Source organism: Delphinus delphis, chromosome 9 (genome assembly GCF_949987515.2).
Source record: "Delphinus delphis chromosome 9, mDelDel1.2, whole genome shotgun sequence".
Taxonomy (NCBI): domain Eukaryota; kingdom Metazoa; phylum Chordata; class Mammalia; order Artiodactyla; family Delphinidae; genus Delphinus; species Delphinus delphis.
In genome coordinates this window covers 21,014,450-21,039,423 of record NC_082691.1, presented here as the reverse complement: position 1 = coordinate 21,039,423, position 24,974 = coordinate 21,014,450, and the positions used below count along the sequence as shown (strand labels likewise).

At 37.8% G+C, this 24,974-nt stretch overlaps 1 protein-coding gene across 1 annotated transcript in view; it reads right to left on the bottom strand.

Annotated features, from left to right (window-relative positions):
• RELN (reelin) overlaps positions 1-24,974 on the bottom strand; it is a 525,406-nt gene that overhangs the window by 201,019 nt on the left and 299,413 nt on the right. The window contains exon 11 of the mRNA XM_060020286.1: positions 9,829-9,974. Coding sequence (XP_059876269.1) covers positions 9,829-9,974 — 146 coding nt within the window. The remainder of the gene's footprint in view (positions 1-9,828; positions 9,975-24,974) is intronic.

The window sequence follows — 24,974 nt, the reverse complement described above, 5'->3', positions numbered from 1 at the left end:
GTTCCTGACCTTAGAGGAAATGCTTTCAGTTTTTCACCATTGAGGATGATGTTTGCTGTGGGTTTGTCACATATGGCCTTTATTATGTTGAGGTAGGTTCCCCCTATGCCCACTTTCTGGAGAGTTTTTATCATAAATGGGTGTTGAATTTTGTCAAAAGCTTTTTCTGCATCTATTGAGATGATCATATGGTTTTTATTCTTCAATTTGTTAATATGGTGTATCACACTGATTTATTTGCATATATTGAAGAATCCTTGCATCCCTGGGATAAATCCCACTTGATCATAGTGTATGATCCTTTTAATGTGTTGTTGGATTTTGTTTGCTAGTATTCTGTTGAGGATTTCTGCATCTATATTCATCAGTGATAGGGGTCTGTAATTTTCTGTTTTTGTAGCATCTTTGTCTGGTTTTGGTATCAGGGTGATGGTGGCCTCATAGAATGAGTTTGGGAGTGTTCCTTCCTCTGTAATTTTTTGGGAAGAGTTTGAGAAGGGTGAGTGTTAGCTCTTCTCTAAATGTTTGATAGAATTCACCTGTGAAGCCATCTGGTCTTGGACTTTTGTTTGTTGGAAGATTTTTAATCACAGTTTCAATTTCATTACCTGTGATTGGTCTGTTTATATTTTCTATTTCTTCCTGTTTCAGTCTTGGAAGCATATACCTTACTAAGGATTTGTCCATTTCTTCCACGTTGTCCATTTTATTGGCATAGAGTTCCTTATAGTCGTCTCTTAGAATGCTTTGTATTTCTGCGGTGTCTGTTGTAACTTCTCATTTTCATTTCTAATTTTATTGATTTGAGTCCCCTCCGTCTTTTTCTTGATGAGTCTGGCTAATGGTTTATCAATTTTGTTTATCTTCTCAAAGAACCAGCTTTTAGTTTTATTGATCTCTGCTATTATTTTCTTTGTTTCTATTTCACTTATTTCTGCTCTGATCTTTATGATTTCTTTCCTTCTGCTAACTTTGGGTTTTGTTTGTTCTTCTTTCTCTAGTTCCTTTAGGTGTAATGTTAGATTGCTTATTTGAGATGTTTCTTGTTTCTTAACGTAGGCTTGTATTGCTATAAACTTCCCTCTTAGAACTGCTTTTGCTGCATCCCATAGGTTTTGCATTGTCGTGTTTTCATTGTAATTTGTCTCTAGGTATTTTTTGATTTCCTCTTTGATTTCTTCAGTGATCTCTTGGTTATTTAGTAATGTATTGTTTAGCCTCCGTGTGTTTGTGTTTTTTACGTTTTTCCCGTGTAACTGATTTCTAATCTCATAGCATTGTGGTCAGAAAAGATGCTTGTTATGATTTCAATTTTCTTAAATTTACCGAAGCTTGATTGTGACCCAAGATGTGATCTATCCTGGAGAATGTTCCATGTGCACTTGAGAAGAAAGTGTAATCTGCTGGTTTCGGATGGAATGTCCTATAAACATCAGTTAAATCTATCTGGTCTATTGTGTCATTTAAAGCTTGTGTTTCCTTATTAGTTTTCTGTCTGGATGATTTTTCCGTTGGTGTAAATGAGGTGTTAAAGTCCCCCACCTTTATTGTGTTACTATTTCCTTTTATAGCTGTTCATATTTGCCTTATGTATTGAGGTGCTCCTATGTTGGGTGCATGTATATTTATAATTGTTATGTCTTCTTCTTGGATTGATCCCTTGATCATTATGTAGTGTCCTTCCTTGTCTCTTGTAACCTTCTTTATTTTAAAGTCTATTTTATCTTATATGAGTATTGCTACTCCAGCTTTCTTTTGATTTCCATTTGCATGAAATATCTTTTTCCATCCCCTCGGTTTCAGTCTCTATGCATCCCTAGGTGTGAAGTGGGTCTCTTGTAAACAGCATATATATATATATATGGTTTTGTTTTTGTATCCATTCAGTAAGCCTGTGTTTTTGGGTTGGAGCATTTAATCCATTCACATTTAAGGTAATTATCGATATGTATGTTCCTATGGCCATTTTCTTAATTGTTATGGGTTTGTTATTGTAGGTCCTTTTCTTCTCTTGTCTCCCTCTTAGAGAAGTTCCTTTAGCATTTGTTGTAGAGCTGGTTTGGTGGTGCTGAATTTTGTTAGCTTTTGCTTGTCTGTAAAGTTTTGATTTCTCTGTCAAATCTGAATGAGATCCTTGCCTGGTAGAGTAATCTTGTTTGTAGGTTCTTCCCTTTCATCATTTTAAATATATCGTGCCACTCCCTTCTGGCTTGTAGAGTTTCTGCTGGGAAATCAGCTGTTAACCTTATGGGAGTTTCCTTGTATGTTATTTGTCATTTTTCCCTTGTTGCTTTCAGTAATTTTTCTTTGTTTTTAATTTTGTCAGTTTGATTACTATGTTCTCGGTGTGTTTCCCCTTGGGTTTATCCTGCCTGGGACTCTCTGTGCTTCCTGGACTTGGGTGGCTATTTCCTTTCCCATGTTAGGGAAGTTTTTGACTATTATCTCTTCAAATATTTTCTCCAGTCCTTTCTCTCTCTCTTCTCCTCTGGGACCCCTGTAATGCGAATGTTGTTGCATTTAATGCCCCAGATGTCTCTCAGGCTGTCTTCATTTCTTTTCATTTTTTTTCTTTATCCTGTTCCATGGCAGTGAATTCCACCATTCTGTCTTCCAGGTCACTTGTCCATTGTTCTGCCTCAGTTATTCTGCTATTGATTCCTTCTAGTGTATTTTTCATTTCAGTTATTGTATTGTTCATCTGTGTTTGCTTCTTCTTTAATTCTTCTAGGTGTTTGTTCTTTAATTCCTCTAGGTCTTTGTTAAACATTTCCTGCATCTTCTCCATCTTTGCCTCCATTCTTTTTCCGAGGTCCTGGATTATCTTCACTATCATTACTCTGAATTCTTTTTCTGGAAGGTTTCCTATCTCCTCTTCATTTAGTTGTTTTTCTGAGGTTTTATCTTGTTCCATCATCTGGTACATAGCCCTCTGCCTTTTCATCTTGTCTATCTTTCTGTGAATGTGGTTTTTGTTCCACAGGCTGCAGGAATGTAGTTCTTCTTGCTTCTGCTGTCTGCTCTCTGGTCTAATCTATTTTCTTTACCACACATATTTACCCTTAAAGTTTTCTATTAACATTAAGAGTTACCCAAGATCTATATCCTCACTCCAAGCAAGTTAAGAACTTTGGCAGTATTTTAATTCCCTCTTCTTCTCTTCTTGTCAGTCTCCCTCTGTACCTCTCATATTGAGGTCATCTGGGCTTTAATTCCAATTTTTATTAAAAATTTTCAATAATCAATACTTTTTTCAGTCTGAACTACAAGCTTTACTTTTTTCCTTGCTCACTCCTCTTTCTTGAATCTATCATATTTCTCTTGGATTAATTTCCAGGTATACATCTTCTAGTAATTCTTTCAGAGAGCATTCAGGAGTAGTAAACTTTCTGAACCCTGTGTGTCTGAAAATTTTTATTTTTCCCCAATACTTGAATGATATTTGACTGGAGGGGAATGTTATGTTCCAAATAATTTTCTCTCATAACATTAAGATAACTGCCTCATTTTATAAAATTATGCTTAGTGTTACTAAGGCAAGTATTACACAGTGAATCTCATCTAGAAGCTTTTAGCATTTCCTCTTTTTTCTGCATTCTAAAGTTTCTCCCTGATGGTCTAGGACTGGATATTTTTCCATCCACCTTGCTAAACATTTTCTTTCTTCTTCTTTTTTAAGTATTGGGAACTTGTCTTCAATTATATTTTTGAATATTTCATTCCACATATTCCCTCTGACCCTTCCTCCTTTTGGAATTCCTATTATTTCTAATGTTAGAAGTACCAATCTCCCCCGTACACTTTACATTTCTTTTTCTTACATCCAATAACCCTAAGTTTTGGAAAGATTTCAAGACTCAAATTTCCAGCTCATTAATTTGTTCTTCAGCTATGCTAATGCTCATATTCAGAGGGAAAAAAACCATTAAATTTGTTTCAACAATCATATATTTTCATTTCTCACATCTCTATTTTTTCCTCACAAAATCTGTTTTAATTTCACAAATGCAGTGTGCTCTCTTATCTCTCTGAAGGTATCAATTATACTTCTTATAAAATCTCCATTTGTTTATTCTGCTACTTCTATTTTCTCAGCTCTTAGTTCTCTAGTTTGATGAATTTTTTTTAATGGAGTGGATTTTCCTCAGATTTGATGATTCTAGACCATTTGCTTAGATTTGTATCTGCTATTCTTCCTTAGTTTTGGTGTAAAAATGCCCACCAATGGGAGCAGATGTGCCCTTGGGTGGGGGGTACCATAGGGGTCCTGGAGGTTTTCAGTTTCCTGGCATTGCCCTGCTTCTCCATTCCAAGTGTCCACATTCATTGTTTGTTCCTAGGGGCAGACATGCCTGCACAGAAGTGTGTGTAGTCAAAGACTCACCTACTTAGCAATCTCGACAGCAGGACTCCAGAGACCCATCTGATTCCTGTGTTCAGTACCTAGGACCCTTTTGTAGTGTGTCATTCAATATATGTTTTGGGTTATAGTTTCCTCCTTCCATCAGATCCTTTTCTCCTCTCTCTTTCTCTCTCTATTTTTTTTTCTTCTTTTGTGCAACACTTCATAATTCCTGACTCAATTAGGGCACACTCTGTTGTCATTATAGATTCATTTGCTTGTTTTCTGTAGTTTCCAAGGATTTGGGGCAGGTGGGGAAGACTAGAGCATGCTGTGTTGATTCAATAGTCTAATATTCAATTATACAGCCATAAAATATGAGATAATGCCATTTGCAGCAACATGGATGTACCTAGAGATTATTACACTAAGTGAAATAAGTCATAGACAAATGTCATATGATATAACTTATATGTGGAAGTTAAAAAAATGATACAAATGAACTTATTTACAAAACAGAAATAGACTCACAGCCATAGAAAACAAACTTACGGTTACCAAAGGGGAAAGGTGGGGAGGGATAAATTAGGAGTTTGGGATTAGCAGTTACAAAATACTATATATAGAGACTTCCCTGGCGGTCCAGTGGTTGAGACTTTGCCTGCCAGTGCAGGGAGTGTGGGTTCAATCCCTAGTCGGGGAGCTAAGATCCCACGTGCCTTGTGGCCAAAAAACCAAACCATAAAACAGAAACAATATTGTAACAAATTCAGTAAAGACTTTAAAAATGGTCCACATCAAAAAAATCTTTAAAAAAATACTATATATAGAATAGATAAACAATAAGGTCCTACTGTATAGCAGAGGGAACTATATTCAGTATCTTGTAATAACCTATAATGGAAAAGAATCTGGAAAAAGAAAAGGAAAAAAAAAGGATCTGAAAAAAGAATATATATATATATATATATATATATATGTATAACTGAATCACTTTGCTGTACACCTGAACCTAATACAACATTGTAAATCAACTACACTTCAAAAAAATAGTTTAATATTCATTACATGTGTGGAGCTTCTCTAACATGAATACTTTGGTGACAGCAAAAAAACAGATATTTTTTAAAGTTATCTGAATAGTTAAAAACATACAATGTTTTCATTTGGGATGAAAGACAAGTATACAAATTCCATATTCTAGTAATGTGTTTTTCTACAAAGCCCCCTCCCACCCAAAGACAGCCTCAGATGGGTGAGATATGGTAGTTGCTAACTAGATGTGTTTGTGAGGTTAAGCCAAAGTTCAGAAAGGCTCACATAAATTAACAGTGTATCTATTTAACTTTCTCTCTTGCTGAAGTAACAGATGTGTCTTTAGGAAAAAGAAAAGAAACTTTAAAATCCCACTTAAAATAAACCTATCAACATACAGCTTTATGATGTAAAAGGCAAACAGCTTTTGCATCCTTGTGATCTGAGATCAAATAATTTGACTCAAATGGAAAGAAAACAGGAATATTTGGAAAGTGGTTTCCAAAAAAGTCATAATGACACTGGCTTTTTTTTCTTGCCATTCATATGAAATGTTTTGAAGCTATTATTAGAGAGGACTGCATATTCTTTTTTCTCTCTCATAATTCTTTTTTTTTTTGCGGTACACGGGCCTCTCACTGCTGTGGCCTCTCCCGTTGCGGAGCACAGGCTCCGGACGCGCAGGCTCAGCGGCCGTGGCTCACGGGCCCAGCCGCTCCACGGCATGTGGGATCCTCCCGGACTGGGGCACGAACCCATGTCCCCTGCATCGGCAGGCAGACTCTCAACCACTGCGCCACCAGAGAAGCCCTCTCTCATAATTCTTATGGGAGAAAAATATAGTTAAACGAGATGAAAATATTATATCCATATTAATAATCTAATTTTTCTGTCTTAAAAGAAAGTGACCTCAAAGCTACAATCCAATCAATTTAATTGGTCACTCTTGAATAGAGTGGGGATTTACCACCTACATTTTATGTCTATTTTAGCATGTGAGCTTTTGATGATAAATTCTGTGGGTGGTGATGGCTGAGGGGAGGAATGAGACAAATATTCAGTAAATCTGGCTGATAAAACACAACAAGAATTTCACTACCAAGTTCCTAATCTGTGTTTCTTTGTCAGCTCGTACCCTAGGTAAAAATGCTTCATGTTAATTTGATTGTGACAGGATTTTTTCCCTGGAGCTTTGATTATAAATTATTATAACAGCTTTCTTTCTCAGATCAATAAAGCATCGTTTGGGAATGCGTGGATGTGGAGAGGGGGCACACACACACACATTCACATACAACGCTATGGATTAAAGCAGCATTTTACCATCATCCCCAAACAGAGAAAACACTAGATAGTCTCATTATCCTTTTATACCTTTTTAAATAATATAATGCCAATGTGGATGAATGGTTCACCAGATGAGAGCACAAATGAGGTAGTTCTGAGGGGGGCGGTGTGGTCTGATATCCTAGGGGAAAAGCTACAAATAAACCCAAGGTGTGGTTGCTAGAATAATTAAGCTGCTTTTAGAATTAAGGTGAATTAATTGTGTTCTAATTAGAGTGGCACAGGTGCTTTTGTTGAGCACATTATTCTACCTTATTGGAACAGAAATCTGCTGACAATGTCACAGCCTGAAAGTATTGGCCTCTTATCTGTGACCAAAACCTGATATATCTCAGTACTGAGAAGTGGCCAAAGAAACCACCTGAGTCACTGAGCGAATGGAATTTGCACTGATGTTCCTCTGTATCTGTGTTGAATTTAGCTCTTTTTTTAAGCATAAATACTCTTAGTTCATTTTGTTTGTTTTGGGAGATGAATATTTTGGTTTAGCCACAAATTCTCACATCAGTAGTGCTCTGAGATAGCAGAATGTCTGATCTGTTAATTGGAATATATTTTTTGCCAGCTATTTTTCTGGATTAGTACATTAATTTTCTAAAATGTGCTTGGTTTCCTCTAATATCAAATCTATTCCTTTCTAAGCTTAATTCATAAAGGTGTTTTTGTGTGTGTTTGTACTAAGTCTCCACTAATGTTAGTAGCAGAGAGCTGTATGGACCATTAATCCATCCAGTAAGCATTCTTTTGTTCTTTTATAGATGCTTTTTGATAATACAACAAGCTAAAACAAAAAAGAGGGCATTCTAGGAGAGGGAATATGTGGATATGAAGGCCATAGGTAAAAATAAATTGTATCTCTTCCCAAAAGAATAAGAGGACATTAGGACTTCGAGGAAAGAGATAACTTGGTAACTAGCTAGCCAGCTAGCTACATAAATAACAGGAAAGGGTTCACGCATGTATCAGAATGGTACCACTGGAGACTTGTGTTTCTCTCTCTGCTTTAGTGGGATGGAGACTGGGTATCTGGACAACACTGTGGCATCATTTGTGTTCCTAGAGGATGTAGGTCTCACTGAAGAAAATGACCTACAACTGCTGCATAGGTGGTATTAGCTTGGAGAGGTGAAGGAGTGGAGGTCACGAGTCTCTGGTGCTTCAAAATTTGGGACCCTCTCATAGGCAGTTAAGCTCCATCATCAGGAAAGGGATTTGAATTGGTCTTTTATATCAGGGGTCAGAAAGAAAGAACTGATATGGTGATGTAAAGCTGGTGATGGATCTTTTATCTCTAGAAGGTAGGTAAACAAGACTTGGCATGCACTGTCAAAGTTCTAGACCCCATCAAAGCCCATGGGTCTCTGAGGGGAGTGGAATGAGCCCTATGTAGTACAAGGGCTACAAAGGAAAGCAGCCAGGTTCCTGGGGAGATCCTGGACACGAGAGAGAGGAACAATGGTTGCTGGTCCCTCAAGGAGACACCACAGCCACACTGGACATGGCACTTCAAGAGTGACAGGAACCTTGAAAGAGAAGGTTCTGTGGACTGAAGGGATTGTGCATCACTGCTAGGCTTGGAAAGGTCAATAGTGCACCCTTGAGGGGGTGGGGTCCCTCAAAGTGTCAGTCTCCTTCAGAGGCTTCCCACAGCTGGACTTCCCTGAGGTGGGGAAGAGCAGGGCTGGGTCAGCTGCTGTAGAAATCTAGCTTTCAACAGTGAGAGACCTTGATGTGGCAGCAGAAGGTCAAGAAGCAGTAGCAGTGGCTTAGGCTGCTGGTCAGACTTCCCTTTTATTGGGTCCAAATGCAGCTTCTGGGCAATGCATAGGAAGTGGGGAACCCAAGAGGTCATCAATAGTGGCCTTCTCTCCCCTCTGACACTTAGAATCCCATCCAATTTTGATTGAATTGTTGAGATCAGAGGGACGTGACTATCTCAAATGTTGTGTTCTGGGAAAGTTCCTCGTAGTTAAGCACTAAATTATTGCTATTTCATATCCATCATGAAATTACACTTTATGTTAATTTCATTCATCTTCATCATAGTCTTAGAAAACATACACTAAACAGCAGTAAGGACCTGGTGTTATGATTACAAGTGTATACTGCAAAAAAAAAAAAAAAAAAGCCAGGTGCAAACCAGAGAATTTCTAGAATTTCTTTCCAATTCATACTACCTTATGAATTTTGTTTCTCTGAACCTATTAATTTTTTTCAACTTGAATTTCTGAAAGTGCTACTCAATTAATAGGAAATATCTTAGGGTCACTGGACCCAGAAGAAGTCACATAGTTCAGAATGGCCAGAAAATACTACCACCAAACCATCCTCATTGTTTCAACCTCAACCCCATATTCTTTCTTTAAATATCTCTCAGGGACTTCCCTGGTGGTCCAGTGGTTAAGAATCCCCCTTCCAATGCAGGGGACGCAGGTTTGATCCCTGGTCAGGGAACTAAGATTCCCACATGCTGCAGGGCAACTAAGCCCACACGCCACAACTAGAAAGCCTGCACACTGCAACTAGAGAGCCCATGTGTCACAACTACAGAGCCCATGTGCTTTGGAGCCCGCACACCACAACTAAGAGAAGCCCACACACCTCAACTAAGACTCGACACAGCCAAAAATTAAAAAATTTAAAAATATTTTTAAAAAATCTCTCAAAGATTAAATTTTACCCCCTAAATCAATTTTTACAGATCACAGCCACACTCCACTGAAAATCAGGTAACAGCATCTGTAAATCTCAGACCCCAGGAAGACAACTGAAAGTCTCAATATAAAAGTAGTGGAAAGATTTTATATTCTATACGCATTGAAAAATAAAACACATTTTCCCAGTAAAAGCTGAAGAAACAAAGATGAGATATAAGTGATTCAACTGAAGTTAAAAGGTATTTGCAATCACAAAAATTAGTATGCATAAAAATAGTTGATTACTTAATAAAGAATGTTTAACATAAGTGTACCCCTTTTGGCTTGTCTATGATAAGGATCACCAGTATTAAGTATACTTTTGCTATTTAACAATATGCATTTAAAATATTTCCAGTGGAATAAATGTAAGTGCTATACACAGCATGGGAGATAACAATTACTTACCCTGTAGGCTGGCTCTCAAATTCTTCTGACCACTGCTCTTGAATATCCTCTGTAGAAAGATCTACATCCCGGGTGGTGGCAAAATTGAACTCACTGCCTTCATTTCCATGGAAATAAATGGAGTTCCCATCTGACTGACAGCTATGCTGTAGATAAAAAGAGAGCATGGGGTGTCTGTTGAATTGGTTTTGTAGCTATATCTGTCTTACTCATGTATAATTAGAGTTTTTAGAAAACTCATTATGTTATTCCCTCTATGGTGGACTCCGAAATCAAAAGAAATTGTTACCTCTTTTTTTTTGGTCTTGTTTAATTCAATTACAGTTTCTCTCTAGCTTATTAAGTTATCACAAAAAAGGAGTCAAGAGGCCATTTGAGCTTTGCCACCTCAGCCTTCAGTATGAAACAAGAATATTTTAATTGGAATAATTTCCCATCTTTACCACAGTCCTTGTTGTGGGAATTAAGTGTGATAATGACTTGTCATATATTTTCAATACTGTGGTTACAGGCTAAATCACACTGACCTTTTCAATATTCCATATATTTCTGGCTTGCCATTCAAGCCTTTCACAATTTGTCTATAAATGGGATATGAGCCGAATAGCTTGCTAATCAAAACATGGAATACAGAAAAGGTCAAAGTAATCCCTGATATGATCATATATTCTCAGCCAGCTTTTGAGTAAAAGTGTCTGACAAGACCTAGGAAGTGCATGATGTCCCCAAGGAGGAGCTCATAAACAACAAACTTTGTTATTCTCCAAAAGAACACCAGGCTTACAAAGAATAAAGAAAAATAATTTTTTGTGATGCTTTTTTTATAATCTACATTTTTTCAGCTTAAAGTGAATAGTCAAAGGCAAGATCCAACTCTGGAGCTGAGTAAACTGAGTATTTAGTTTTAAAAAATATGATAAGTTTTTGCATTAATCATTTTTTGGTAATGTCACACATAGAGAAATGCTAAAAAATGAAAAGACCAAACATTCTTTTAAGTTTTATATACTCTTAAAATAGGAATGAAGAAAAATAACTGGACAGAGAGTATCAGTTGGGCCCAGTGACGGTAAGTTCTGCAGGGCAGGGGTCATGTCCCTGTATTCCAGGTTTTAGCACAGTGCTTGGCATATGGTAGGAATTCAAAAATATTTGTTGAGTAATTCAATAAATGAATGATATGGTTATGCCTTTCAGGTAATTAACTAATCTGTTATGGAGAACTCATGATGTAGTAAGCGTTAAGGAAGGTACTGGAGGGAAGGGGTTTATAAGAGTATAATAATATCCAACCTTTGCTCTACAAAATTACAGTCTAGTTGATATTTATCAAAGGCAGCATATGGAAAGCTAATGAGTGGAGGAAAGTAGGAATCACTGTGTCCAGGGCTCTAGATGTGCAGGCTTCATGTATGAGCAGGTCTTCAATTGGCTTTAAAGGACTGAGAAAAATCCAAGTTGGATGACAAATATGAATAAATTACATAGGTGATAAGTAGGCATAATTTTGAGAATTAGACTGGAGCCTGACCGTAAAGGATCTTTAATGGTAATCTAAGAGATCTCTGCAATATGCCATCAGCAGTGATGGTCTAAAATAGAGCAGTGATGTGTGCAAAGAAATGTTTTATGACTATTAAACTAATTATGGCAGGTAAAATCAATGGGGAGGGATATCAGACTTCTATACTGAAAGAGTAAAAAAGCTTTCAGAAGCTTCCAGAAGTTCAAGAGAATTGGAGCATATGATCTTGGGGGAGTCATTTCACAGCACTAAGACGTAAGGCATACCCACTGGGCCTGCCATCAGCTTAGATAATACTGTAGTGTGTGGCAGGCTTCACCTGCCTGAGGCTCTTCTTCACACCACAATGAGTACAGATTATTCACGGATGTTAAATTGAGCTCATTATATATGATCCTTAACCCAGATACATTGATCAAAACTAGGATTCAGGGCTTCCCTGGTGGCGCAGTGGTTGGGGGTCCGCCTGCCGGTGCAGGGGGTGCGGGTTCGTGCCCCGGTCCGGGAAGGTCCCGCGTGCCGCGTGAGCCGTGGCCGCTGGGCCTGCGCGTCCGGAGCCTGTGCTCCGCAATGGGAGGGGCCGCAGCAGTGAGAGGCCCGCGTACCGCAAAACAAAACAAAACAAAACAAAACAAAAACTAGGATTCAGTTTATTTAGACAATAGATTTTAGAAGTTTCACTACAAAAAGAAAAGTTGTAACTACGTGAAGTGATGGATATGTTAACTAACATTATTGTGGTAATTATTCTGCATTAAATACATCTATCAAAAAACCCCAAAAAACAAAACAGTAAATAGAAACTGTCAAGCAAGGACAAACCCAAGGATCCTCTACTACTATGCACTCTGTAAAGATAATGAATGCTAACTAGAATAACAAAGATTACTTTCCTAATAATAAATCCACCGAGCTCTAAATAGTGGTTTTCACAGTTATCTTCCCATTCTGGAATCCTGAACAACTATGGCCTATGTTTACTTAGAATTAATATAAGGACTCTGACACTGATGCAAATGACATTAGGTCATTGTCCAAGGAAAGGGCATATATGAAATATCTATACATGTGAAAACAGAATAGTCTATATTACAATTTAAAAGGATATATTTGTGTAATGAAAAGAGTGACTTGCTTAACATAAAAGCTTGGTCATTTCTGGCTAAACATCAATTTAATTATTTCCATTTTGATTCTGTTTACCTCAGAATTATTTGTTAATATTTTAAGACTGTGTTATACATAACTATGCTTTGCTACTCTTCCAAGATTTATATTATTAACATATTTGATGCATATTTTAATTTAGTTGAGATAGAAAATTTATGTAAAGAAACACATCATTATGAAACTGAATACCATACTGTTAAACTCACTTTACAAAATTAAAATGAGTTGGTGTTTTAGAAAAACTGAAGTTTTTTTTTTTAAAGATTTATTTATTATTTATTTATTTTTGGCTGCGTTGGGTCTTAGTTGCGGCACACAGGATCGTCGTTGTGGTGCGTGGGCTTCTCTCTAGTTGTGGCATGCAGTTTTTCCCTTCTCCAGTTGTGGCGCGCAGGCTCTAGGGCGCGTGGGCTCTGTAGTTTGCGGCACTTGGGCTCTCTAGTTGAGGCGTGCGGGCTCAGTAGTGTGGTGCATGGGCTTAGATGCCCCACGGCATGTGGGATCTTAGTTCCCCAACCACGGATCGAACCTGCGTCCCCTGCATTGGAAGGCAGATTCTTCACCACTGGACCCCCAAGGAAGTCCCTTAAGTATATTTTAAAGGATCTTTTTGTTAGTTATTTGGCTGTTACCAAATACATTTGGTAGTTTAGTAGATCATTTGTAATTATACAACTATTAAAAACTGGCTATCAAAAATATATTTTTTATATTTAATATTGTATCTATATGAAATGATGGATGTTCACTAAACACTGTGTTAATCATTTCAGGTATGTTAGTCAAATCATTATGTTGTACACCTTAAACTTCTACGGTGTTGTGTATCAATTATATTTCAATAAAAGTGGAAGAAAAAAATTAGCTATCAATATACCTTTCTGTCATTATAACTGCTAGCGCCAGTGTATGAAATACAAGTAATATTTACCATAACAAGTATGAAGAAAACAACCTGAAAAAAATGAACACTCATTTTGAGTGTTAACCAATTTTCATAATTGCAAATCTAAAAACTAGTAGGATGTCTTTGCCAAGTTTCCATGAAGGACAGCATGGTATAGTTTTTTACATAGTTTATTTTTATAGGGAAGGAGCTGTTCTTCACCAATTGGCAGTAAAAGGACAATACTCGAAGTCTAAATTCAAACAAACAGGGCAGTGGTTTATAACAGTCAGTGCTGGACTTGCACTGAAACATCTTAACCCTGTCTGTCGAGTTTAGGGGAAGATTCATATTCCACTCTATTCTCTCTTCCCAAATGGGCCCAATGCCCTTTTGGGTGTGGAGGGGGAAAAGTATTGCTCTTTGAATGTTTTCTTCATCATAGTCTTAGTACATCAACACATTGCTAAAGAAAGTCTGTGACAGACCCAAAGCGAACAGCCACAGCTCAGCGTGAAGTGAATCAAATCCCCCTGTCTCTTAGCAGGATGGGGCTGCCAATTTCAGGGCAGCAGGGCCTGGAGATGCACTGAGTGCACACACTACAATGGACGGCTTGCTCTGCTCCCCACCATGCTAAGGAGATCACGACATAATTTCTGCCTCAGCCATTATGAGTAGAACAGATGTTTTCAAGGTTTGGAGTAAGGGTAATATAAGCCAGCTGGGTACTATTGGGACTATAAAATAGGGGATAGTCTGTGCAAAACTGGTGAATTACTGAGCCATTTGAGCAGGAATGGGCCTACCAAGAAGTTGATTATGTATAATCCTTACATTTAGGAATCCTGGGAAAGATAGGGGGCCAGTCAGGGTTCTCATTCTGAGGACTCCTGCATCAATTACAAGGCTAGTTAGAGTTTTACATTAATTCTACTTTAGAATTGGTCACAGGGGGCTCAGTGTCTTAGTATTGGACTGGTTTCCCAGATGCTCTCCAAACTAAGAATTTATGCCTGACTATATTCAGATTGAGATAGAGCCCCTGTGCCTCTGCTTGTTTGAGATTGCATCTCTGCCTCTGAATGGAAATCCACCACCTGTGTGGGTAGGGGTGCTTGAACTTTCCCCTAGAACCCAATTCAATTAATTTAGCACTTACATGAGCTGAGGTGATTAAGGTTAGAAAAAACCCCAAAATACTGGAAACCAAAAACATTCCTGACAAAGAATGAAAACTCAGTTACTGTCCATCCTCAAGGAGTTTGGGGATTGGAATCAGAAGGCATGTTCCGATGCATTTTCTCTACTGAATGGCTACATGGTTTTGCACAACTCATTTAACCCATCTAGGCCTGTTTCTTAGGCTGTGGAATGGGGCCAATAATATCTATTTCCTAGAGACGCTGTTAGAAGCACAAATTATATTTTATGTGGAAGTATTTTTTTGAAATCTCTAAGTGGTATAAAATAATTGTTATTTTATTTCTAAATATGCACTTTTCCACAAATTTCTAAATATGCACTATTATATTCCCTTTGCAATATATACCCTTGGCAGTAGGTTATAGAGAAATAGAATATTTAAATCTATTTTAAATTGTTTCTCATTAGACTAGTCACTAAAATTCTTCAGATCAACTTAAAACCTTTAGTAAAATGTAAAAGAATATGTTGCACAATACAATATGGTAAAATACTACAAACATTCATTCATTTTCAGGGCATACTGAACCATCAATTAGAACTTTAAAAGTTCTCCAAACTTTGGCAGATTACCAAACATTTTCCTTAGGAAAACTTAATAATGCAAGATGTGTGCCGCCACTTTTCTTACAGATGAAATGTACATCTATGTATTTATGTTAAAGAGCCAAACAAAATGTGAACTGAAAGAATTTCAGAAAGTTGCTCTCAGTGATTTTAATACCCAGCTGTTTTTGTTCAGCATCTATTCAAACTCATGTCATTTGCGAGACAATTAAAATCTAAACAACTTCGTAAGACAGTTAAATGTCTAACTCTGTGAGATACGTGAGCTTTAATATGACAAGAAGAATACTCTGGAATTCAGGGCTACTTTATTTTGAGTATGGTAAAAATATAGCAGGTTTTCTTGAGTAAATGATTACAAATAACATGTGACTTCCTGAGTCTTAGCTTTTTTTTTTTTTAACTGTTGAATTGGAGACAGTTTTAATAACTGAAACGTCCAGCATAAATGAGGGTACAAGAAAAGAAGACTCTATTGGTTAGGATATAAATTGACAGGATTATTTTGGTTGAATAATTTCACAGTATCTATTTTAAAATTTTAGTGTTTAATGCAACTGTACCCAGAAATTCTACTTCTAGGTATCTGTGCTATAGACAAAAATAGCATGAGTGCTTGAAAATATATGTACAAGGCTGTTTACCACAGCATTTCTGGTTATAGAAAAAAAAGAGGACAAATTTCCATAAATAAGGAATACTTAAATGAATTACAGTAGAGCCACATGATGAATACTACACAAACATGAAAAAGAACAAAATTGATCTGGAAGGTGGATGAGCTGCTATCTTAAGTGGAAAACACAATTAACAGAACATATTATCATGTGAGTCTTAGCTTTTGACTGACTTATGGTGAGTATATATCAGGTAATTAAGAATTTATTTTTGGTAAAATAAAGGTATAAATTCTGCAGATGGCTCTATATATTTCTTTCTATCCCTAGCCTTCCTAATTACATTAATGATGATGTTAATTATCATTATTTTTACTTCATTATTTTAGCATTGACCAATGAGTTTTTAAAATCACTTAAATATCATCCTTATTTGTTTCCATCTGTCAATCAAAAATATTTTTCTACTTTGCTGTTAAATGGGTTTCCTTTACTTGAAAAGCAGAACACCCTGTAACTGACAAGAATTTGCCATTCAGAAAAGCATCAACAGGAAACATCAGTGAAAATTCCTCAGTATAACAAGTCTTTGGCCACAATTCAGGATAGCATTTTTCTAAGGCTGCTCCCTATACGCTGCTGGAAATGTTAATGATTTCACCTCTGTACTTGTAAAAGTACTTACAATTGCCTTCACCATAGTTTAATTAGGTTTTCATCAAAGATGAACACTGAGGCACCTCTTAATATTATCTCCCTGGGGTCTAATGGCCCTGATGATTCTTTCAGACATCTGTAGCCTTACAATTTAGTTTTGACGATATCCTTTTAGTTGGAATGAGTATATTGGGCATTTGGGCAATGCCAGCTTGCAGAGAGCTGGTGGCAGATGGAATGAAATCTGCCTGGTATGCCTTCCCCTCCACATGAGCAGAGAGCCATCCATTTCCTCCATTAAGGAGTTGTCACTCAGCCCACCCAGCTGGAAGACCATTTTTGATAGCCAAGCTGGCTGATGGCAGACAATTCAGATACAAAGCACACTTTAAAAGGAGCTAAAACATCATTTGTAGGAAAATTGAAAATGCACAGCTTCCACCACAGCCAATTTTTTAATGACTGTAATATTTTAAGTGATTATTTTTGCCACTTCAGATTGCTCCTTAGAGAGGAGAGGTTTTTAAATTAAAATCTAGGCAACGCATAACAGTTGAGATATGAGGAGCAGAGGAAAGAGAAATAAGATGAATAAAATGAATTAAAATGGCATTGTTGGCAGAGCCATAAATTAGCCACTGGTTGGAAATAAAATATATTGGTATAGGAGTTTCTGGATTAAACTGGTATGTATGACTGAGTGACTAGAAATGGACTGATCTACACCCTACAAATCACTGTGTTTCCTAAGCCTTTCACCATGCTATAGCTATTATCATATAGAAATATATATATTTCCTACATCCTGGTTCAATGGTCTTTAATGGTACAGACTTTCATGCTTATAAAAAAAATAGGAAGAGAATGATTTCTCTCATGAGGCAAAATGAATTTCTGTCATTTTCCACACATTCAATTTCTAGGTAATTTAATGCCAGTTAAAAAACTGAAAACTTGGCTATAAACACAGTCCAGGTGCAGGAGGGCTGAAGTGCATTTTCTCTAGTCAACACAATAGATTCAACCACAGTGAGCAAATTTTAGGGAGCTTAAAAAGTGTTTCTTTCTCATTATTTTATGGATTCATTAAGCATTTGAATCACTTTGTACTATGATTCATAAAGATTCAATTCACGGTATATTTTGTAACAAGTGTGTAATTATTTGGCAATAGTTATGACAACTCTAAAATGGCAATAGTGACAGATTTGAATTGGAGTAATGAGAGAAAGAATAACAATGTAAAATTCCATAGGGCAGTTGTTAACCTTGTCTGTAGGGATCAACTTAACTTTCAGAGCATCTGAAGTTTTCAGACTGGCCTCCTCAAATTAAGGCCAAGAATGCCAGGCGCAACGTGGGAGGCTGCAAGATACTGAGGAACAGAAGGGCTGGGGCTTTATAATACAATGTAGTTGGCTTTGAAAATCAAAGCTGTTTGATCTTGGAGAAGCCACTTGACCTCTCTGAGCCTCTATATTTTCATCTGTGAAATGGGGCAATTGTGAGGATTAGATGAGATAGTGTTAAGTAACATGCTTATTCTAAAGACTGATGAATCTTAGGAAATCAGTAAATGCTAATTCCCTTCCTTCTTTCATCCCCTATCTTCATTCATTTATTTAAAAAACCTTACCTTAATGAGTGCCGCTATGCAAATAATTGGGCTATGTGCTGTGCTAAGTACAAAGATGATGGGTAATGTTACTATGTTTTGGATGTTCAGACAGAATAAAATAAATTTCACATTGAATAACGTATTAACTTAATTAGTGATTAAACGTGTCAGCTTCAGACCATAAACAAACAAGAAAAGGGTGCATAGTCAAGGAGGCTCTGGGGATTTGTTTGGTTATTTTTAGTAGAATTTATCGAAATTATTTGTTTCTGTGTTACTGCCACTCTTGTCATGGTGATTTGGCTCAATTCCATGTTTCACTAATGCTATTCCACATTAATTACTGTACAAATAGGCTGCATTGGGGGGAAATTGTGAAAAGCACACTACTTACGTTTAACCCTTCATCCCCAAAGTACTCTTATTAGCTTAAAATATATTCTGGCTCATTCTACAATATCATGTAGCCACCTCTTGGGGGAAACATGACAATAAGAGCAATGCAATCCAAAGTGAAGAACATCCCAAGCAAAGGGAATTTACAGAGACAGCATGCAATTAACCAAGCTGGAATCTGGCCAGAAAATCATAGGTAACATTCCGATTCTTAATGGAAAAAGACGTGGGAACATGGTCTCGCCACAAGTCTTACTGAGCTCAGGTTTATCCTCATTAGAAAGCCGGTACTCAAATCCCTCAAGTTACAGACCAGATAGTTTCCAGTACAGCGATTTGCAAAGCACATTTCTGGAAAGCATATCTGATTTCCTCCTGTTTGTCCTTACATTCTAAAAAAGGAAAATCACTGAATGGATTTTTTAAACCTTTTTCTGGGGTGCCCAATTCATGGAAGACAAGTTAGGCATTATAGTAGGCAGATACTGTTCTGCCAGGGGATTATATTCCCAAAAAGCACATTTAAAAATAAATTCTGCTTTGAATGTGATGACCCCTTTCACCATTTGTCTTTGACTTTTTTCACTAGCCTTGACTTGTGTTAAGACTACATTTTCAGGCAAATAAATTTACATTTTTTTTCATAATTTGGATATTATAACCTTTATTCTCCATTAATGATTCAACAGTTTGTGACAATAGTATTAGACAGGTGACAGCAGAATTCCAGAATGAAAGCTCCAGTTTTTATTCAGGACTGGAGATCTGCCTAGTGTCCACTGGGACAAGGAATTTGGCAAATGCATAATGTACAAGAGCTATAAGAAAATTAATAGACTCTCTTGCTCTGACTTAATTCTTCTCCTTAATGGGTTGTTGAGTCACCTGATGGCTGTTGACTTCATTAGGGCCTTTTGGTGTTTGTTCAACTAGGAAAATTGTCACTATCATTGGATATTTATCAACAGTAAATGGAGGAGAGAGGAAGCAGTCTAACCGGAAGTAGAAATACTTCTAAATTCTGTATACTTAGTTACTCCCAATCCTTGGCACACATCTGCAAAATTTAATAATTTACTTTTTAAGAAAATTTCTTTTAAATACATTCGAGCACAGCCTATTCTAAAGGACAAACCTTCACAACAGAATCTGTGACATTTAGTACTGATTTACTTCTCAACACAAGTTGACATAAAAGTGTAAAAGGAGTAATCTGGAATTCTTTGCTATCCATACAATGAACTAGGGTAATAAATAGAAAAAGATTAGCAGATACAGGCACAGAAATCAGAGTGGGAAGATTTCTTAAAAATAAAAAAATACGAGGAACAGCCCATATCTCCTAGTGATCTGCACTTAATCTGTGAGTCAACTCCAGAGTTGACAGAAGCCAGTGATTTATGCCTTTGCAAGCTGAGGGTAACCAGGCTAGCTGAGCAGATATAAACATTTATTAACAGTGAGTGAGCAATGTGTGCTCTCTCTCTTTCTCTCTCTCTCTCACACACATGCAGATATCAAGGAGTTGTGGATGATTCCTGCTTTCAAAATACAAATTTTGGCTGCCACCAAAGATGGGAGTGAACAAACAAACAAAATGAAGCAGCTGCTTGACCAATATTTACCTCCATGGCATATTGATCCATCTGGAAATTCTGCTTCATTGGGTACTATTAAAAGATGAAGAAAACAGAAAAAAACAAAAACCAAAAAATCTGCTCATAGCTCTGTCCAAATCATTTGTTCCTGGGTAGTCCTCTGAGTACTCTCCTGACCTTTGCAGCTCTTCTCTCTAAGGGTGAGTTACAGAAAGCAGGTAGCTGGAGCAGCTCCAGCTTGACCCTTTAAAATCCTACATTTAGTGTTTTTCTTTGAACTTGAAATTAAGAACATTTTCAGATTGCAGGATGTGTTTTTGAGGAATTGGGAAGAGATGACTTTGATAGATTTGTCCAGATGTTTCAAGAATGACTAAGGACAATTAAGCACTAAGTACTCAGGGCCTTCACAGACATGCAATGTTCTCCTACCACAGATATAAAACTTGGAGGATAAGGCCTTCCTCATAGTGCTGGCACCTACAGATGATTCATGAAATGTCACCATTACTACTGCTGCTGCTGCTGCTACTACTTATAATTATGGTTATTATTATTTATTATCCAGTATCCATGCTACTCAATGGAGATGGACATGAGAATCCTACCCAAGGTGAAACGTTGATTCTTGATTCTATATGTCTTAAATGGAAGGGGCCAAAACATTCATTTCCCTTAAACCTTGATGACAAAACCAAGACCGTCTGCAATGAGTTGGAGTACCAGAAGTTGCCCTGAGATTAATCATTCCCCCATTTCAGGCAGGAAGAACGTGCCTCCCACTATTAAATGTGGCAAAACACCCACAGCCAGCTGATAGAGAGCAGTGCTGTCAGGGGATGGCAGCTGTGGCAGCAACAGCCAATTCTAGCAACTGCAAATGATGGACTAACAGAGTATATTCCGTATCTTTAGAATAGACACCAGTGACACAAATAATTCTTGATTAGTTTAGAAATTGTATATAAAAGTAATTTAAAAAAAGGATGCAATATTCTGTAAAAGAAGGAAATACCATCGTAACTAATAAGGAAGGCAGGTGTTTCACTGTCAAGTGGGTTCAGGCTCCTTGCCTTGCTGAGTCCACAATGGACCTGCTGTGGAGACTGCTAATGAGGCTGGTGCTGTGCCTAGCTTTCTGACTTGCAGTTCTAGACTTATTGGCATGCAGACCCCCACCTATTTGGTTGTGAACAGAGGCCTGCTTAGGGATTCATGGGAAATAAAAAATTATGATGGTAATTAGAAGCACGATAAGAATGTGGTGCCCCTTTTCTTCCACGTGGGCAGGTTCTCTGGAAAAACACTGGAAGCTGAGTCAGGCAAGGCCATGACCTTGTAAAGAGAATGGAGGAGAAACACAGACAGCTGTCTAGGAAGAACATATTAATTCTGTAACCTCTTACAGTCCTCTTCAGCTTACCAATACAAATAAAAAAGTGCAACAAACATAAGGTCGGGTTCTACATTAAAAGCCGATACTGTTAGACATCTACTTCCTATTAATTACTAAAGAGCCAACAGATGGTAATGGCCTTCTACCAGCCCAGGGCAGATTTAAACTGGTGACCTATAATTGCAGTTCTCCAGATCACATAACTCCTTAAGTTAATTACTCCATTTGGTCTTCTATCATTCTGCCCTACTTGAGATAAACAAGGACAGGCTCAGATGAAATGAATTAAATAGTACCAAAGAAATTGAAAAAAAAAATCTCAAGAAGATAAGGAGAAATATGTACTATGAATGCCAGTGACTCATTTTTATATTTCCTATTTGACCTGCCACCCTCAAACATTATTTTCAACATCAACTGGACACTTTACATACTCACTACTCTCTATTACCTTATTTTATGAACGGTAGCACTTAAAAAATCACTTGTTGTTAATAAAGGAAACTACTATTGATATTATAATTACATGAATGTCATTTCAACTTAATTCCAGTGGAAACTATTTCTTATTTTGATTGCCAAAGTTACACCTATGGGCAATACTTGTGTCCAACCTAATCAATTTACTGCATTTGATTTTGATATTACTTTAATGACATATAAGGATGACATAATTTTTGAGTTCTGTATTTTTTCTATCGTTATCTCCTCCCATTGTAGCTATCAGCTCAATCCTTTTGCCTTTTACATATTTTTCTCCATATTCACTTCCCTGTAGAGTTTATTTGTTCTCAAAGTTTTCAGTGAAGAGGACACATACTTATTAGTCCTTTATATATGCCAGGCACTGTTCTAAGGGTTTTACATGTATCTTCTTATTTAATTATCACAACATGAGATGGATACTATTACTATCCCTGTTACAGGTGAGGACGCCAAGGAACCAAGAGGTTAAATAACTTGCCCAAAACCACATGGACAATAAACTGTGAAACCAAGATTTGAACCCAGTTAAGCCCATTTTCTTAACAGTTGTGCTATATCCAGTCCCATTCACAATATTTTTAGCTGCCTGCATGTCATCGCTGAATATAAAATTTATTTTCTTTCCCCACAAACTAGAGCTTGATATTTTTTCAGCTTTTCATTCGTTCAATTAGCACAATGTATCATGTACCAATACTGGAGATTCAAAAATGGTAGAAACAGTTCCTGAGCTTAAGAAGCTAACACGCTAAACAGGGAAACAGAAACATAACCACAAAGCAATGTTGTAAACGCTCTCATAGATGTATATTTACGGCATAACAGAATGTTGAAATGGAACTAGGTTAGTGTTGGATTTGGTTAAGGTGCCAAGAAAATAGGTAGCAACTGCTCCACATTCCAAAGAGAGGTGATGGACCAACTATAAGGACTTAGCAAAAGAGGCAGTAAAATGGCTTAGCCACTTACTCAAATTGAGAGCACACAAGCCTGAAGCTGAAGTATGTAGGCAGCTGGAAAGCAGAGACATGATTCCTTTAGAGAGGGGTGTTGGTGAACTGTGGGTCACACCCATGCCCTCGTCAGGGGAGGAGGGTACCTTCCCCTTGCCTCAAGCCTGGTGATCAGGACTTCAAGAACACCCCTTGGAAGGGATGCTCTAAAGGCTTAGACTAGTGCCCGGGGCTGCCTGGCGGGTAGCTGGGTAACAAGAGGGCTGCACTTCAAAGTAATTAACTTCTCTTCTCCCAATGATGGATTCAAGGTGAATGTTTACCATAGACTAGAATTGGGCCCATGCACACAAGAGGCAGTCTGGTTTGTCTAAGATCCTGCCCCCAAGGCCTTCCTGGAGGGGCAAGGAGCCCTTAGCAGAAAGAGGCTGAGGTCATGAGTCAGAGGCCCAGTGGCTAGGAGTGGAAGTAGACATGACCTGAGAGATGTATTGGGGAGCTACAGGTGAGAAATCCCCAGTTCTGGTGAAAAGTAGGGGCATTTCCAAAGAGCTTTTTGGTAGAACCAAGAGAGAGCCAGCTTTGATCACTTGCCAGACCAAGGGATCAATAATTCCGGCTTACAGTGTCTGCCTCTTGATTCTTCTCCTGCCTCCTGACCCAGCCCTGGATAGTTCCGAGGCTAAAACTCATGGCGGTTAGCAAGGAGGGAGAAGGAGCTGACCTCTATCTCTATCCCTACTCAGCAGACCTAAGCTGGAGGAGAGGAGAAGCTATGGGCAAAGCTTGGAGTTTGCATTATTACGGTGAACTATGTGGTATTCGTTATGGAATGGAGACTGGTGACTAAAGTGACTGATTGCTTTTTTGGTCTAACAGTAGTCTGGGGACCTGCCTTAGGTTTGTGCAAAAAGGATAGAGATTTAAAAAGCTGTCTGAGTGAATGCGAATGGTCACTAGCGAGGAAGAAAGAATGTTTTTTTGTAGCCAGTCTCCAACCTCAAGTCCTGCTTATTCAACCTCATGGTTATAGCAGCACAGAGAGGAGCCAGATGTTAACTACGCAAAACTTCACCCAGACAATGACATTTGAACTGGGCCCTGAATGATGCTGGGGAATGACTAGGCATAGAAAAAAGAAAGGTGGAAAAGCACGTCTAAGGGGGTGGGAGTGTGAAATTCTGTGTTGTGTTTGTGAGGCTGGCACACAGGGAAGCAGGAGATGAGGATGAAAAGTTAGGCTGGGCCGAGATTGGAAATCGCCTTGAATTACATGCTAGGGAGTTTGGCTTGTCTCCTCTAGGCCTACACAGGAAGCCATCAAAGGTCTTGAGTATGGAGGGTGCATGATGTAATTTCTTTTAAGGAATGACCATGTCATTTTTTTGTCAGTGGCGTCCCTTTGTATGAGCCTTGGCTCCAACATCCTTGTCACAGGAAGTCTGCTACCATGAAACTGTTGATTTCTCTTTCTTTAGTGTCCCCCTGTTCTCACTCTATTTCACCTTCCCTATAGATTACTGCAAATGCCTCCTACCTCCATATGGAAAATATTTTAATACTCCTTTCTCCTTAAGTTCCCTTTAGGTCAGCAGTGGTGGACCAGTAACTATGATTGTGAAAATAATATCAGCTGTTGTAGTGTGGAAGAAAAGGAAGCAACCAGTGCTTGGCCTGAACTTACTAAATTCTGATGTATCAACATCTGTCACCCAGAGAAAGGAATATATAGTACAAATGGAATAAAGCTGGAGTGAGATCAAGAAATATGAGAAAAACAAGAAGCTTTCAGCCTATAGCCAGAGAATGATGGTGAAGAAAATAGGCAGATAAATTAACAAATAGATGATGGGAAGAAACACAGGACCAATAGGGAGCATGTCAGTTTATATTTACTACTTGTAAGAGCAAAGTTATGTGGAGCTGAGAGTAAGAGTTCTGAAGTCGGATTCTGTATTTGAACCCTGGCTCTGCCACTGGAAAAGGGGCATTCTGGACAAGTTACTCAACACCTCCATGTTCACTTTCCACATCTGTAAAATGGGGCTAATCGAGCAAATTTTTATAGGTT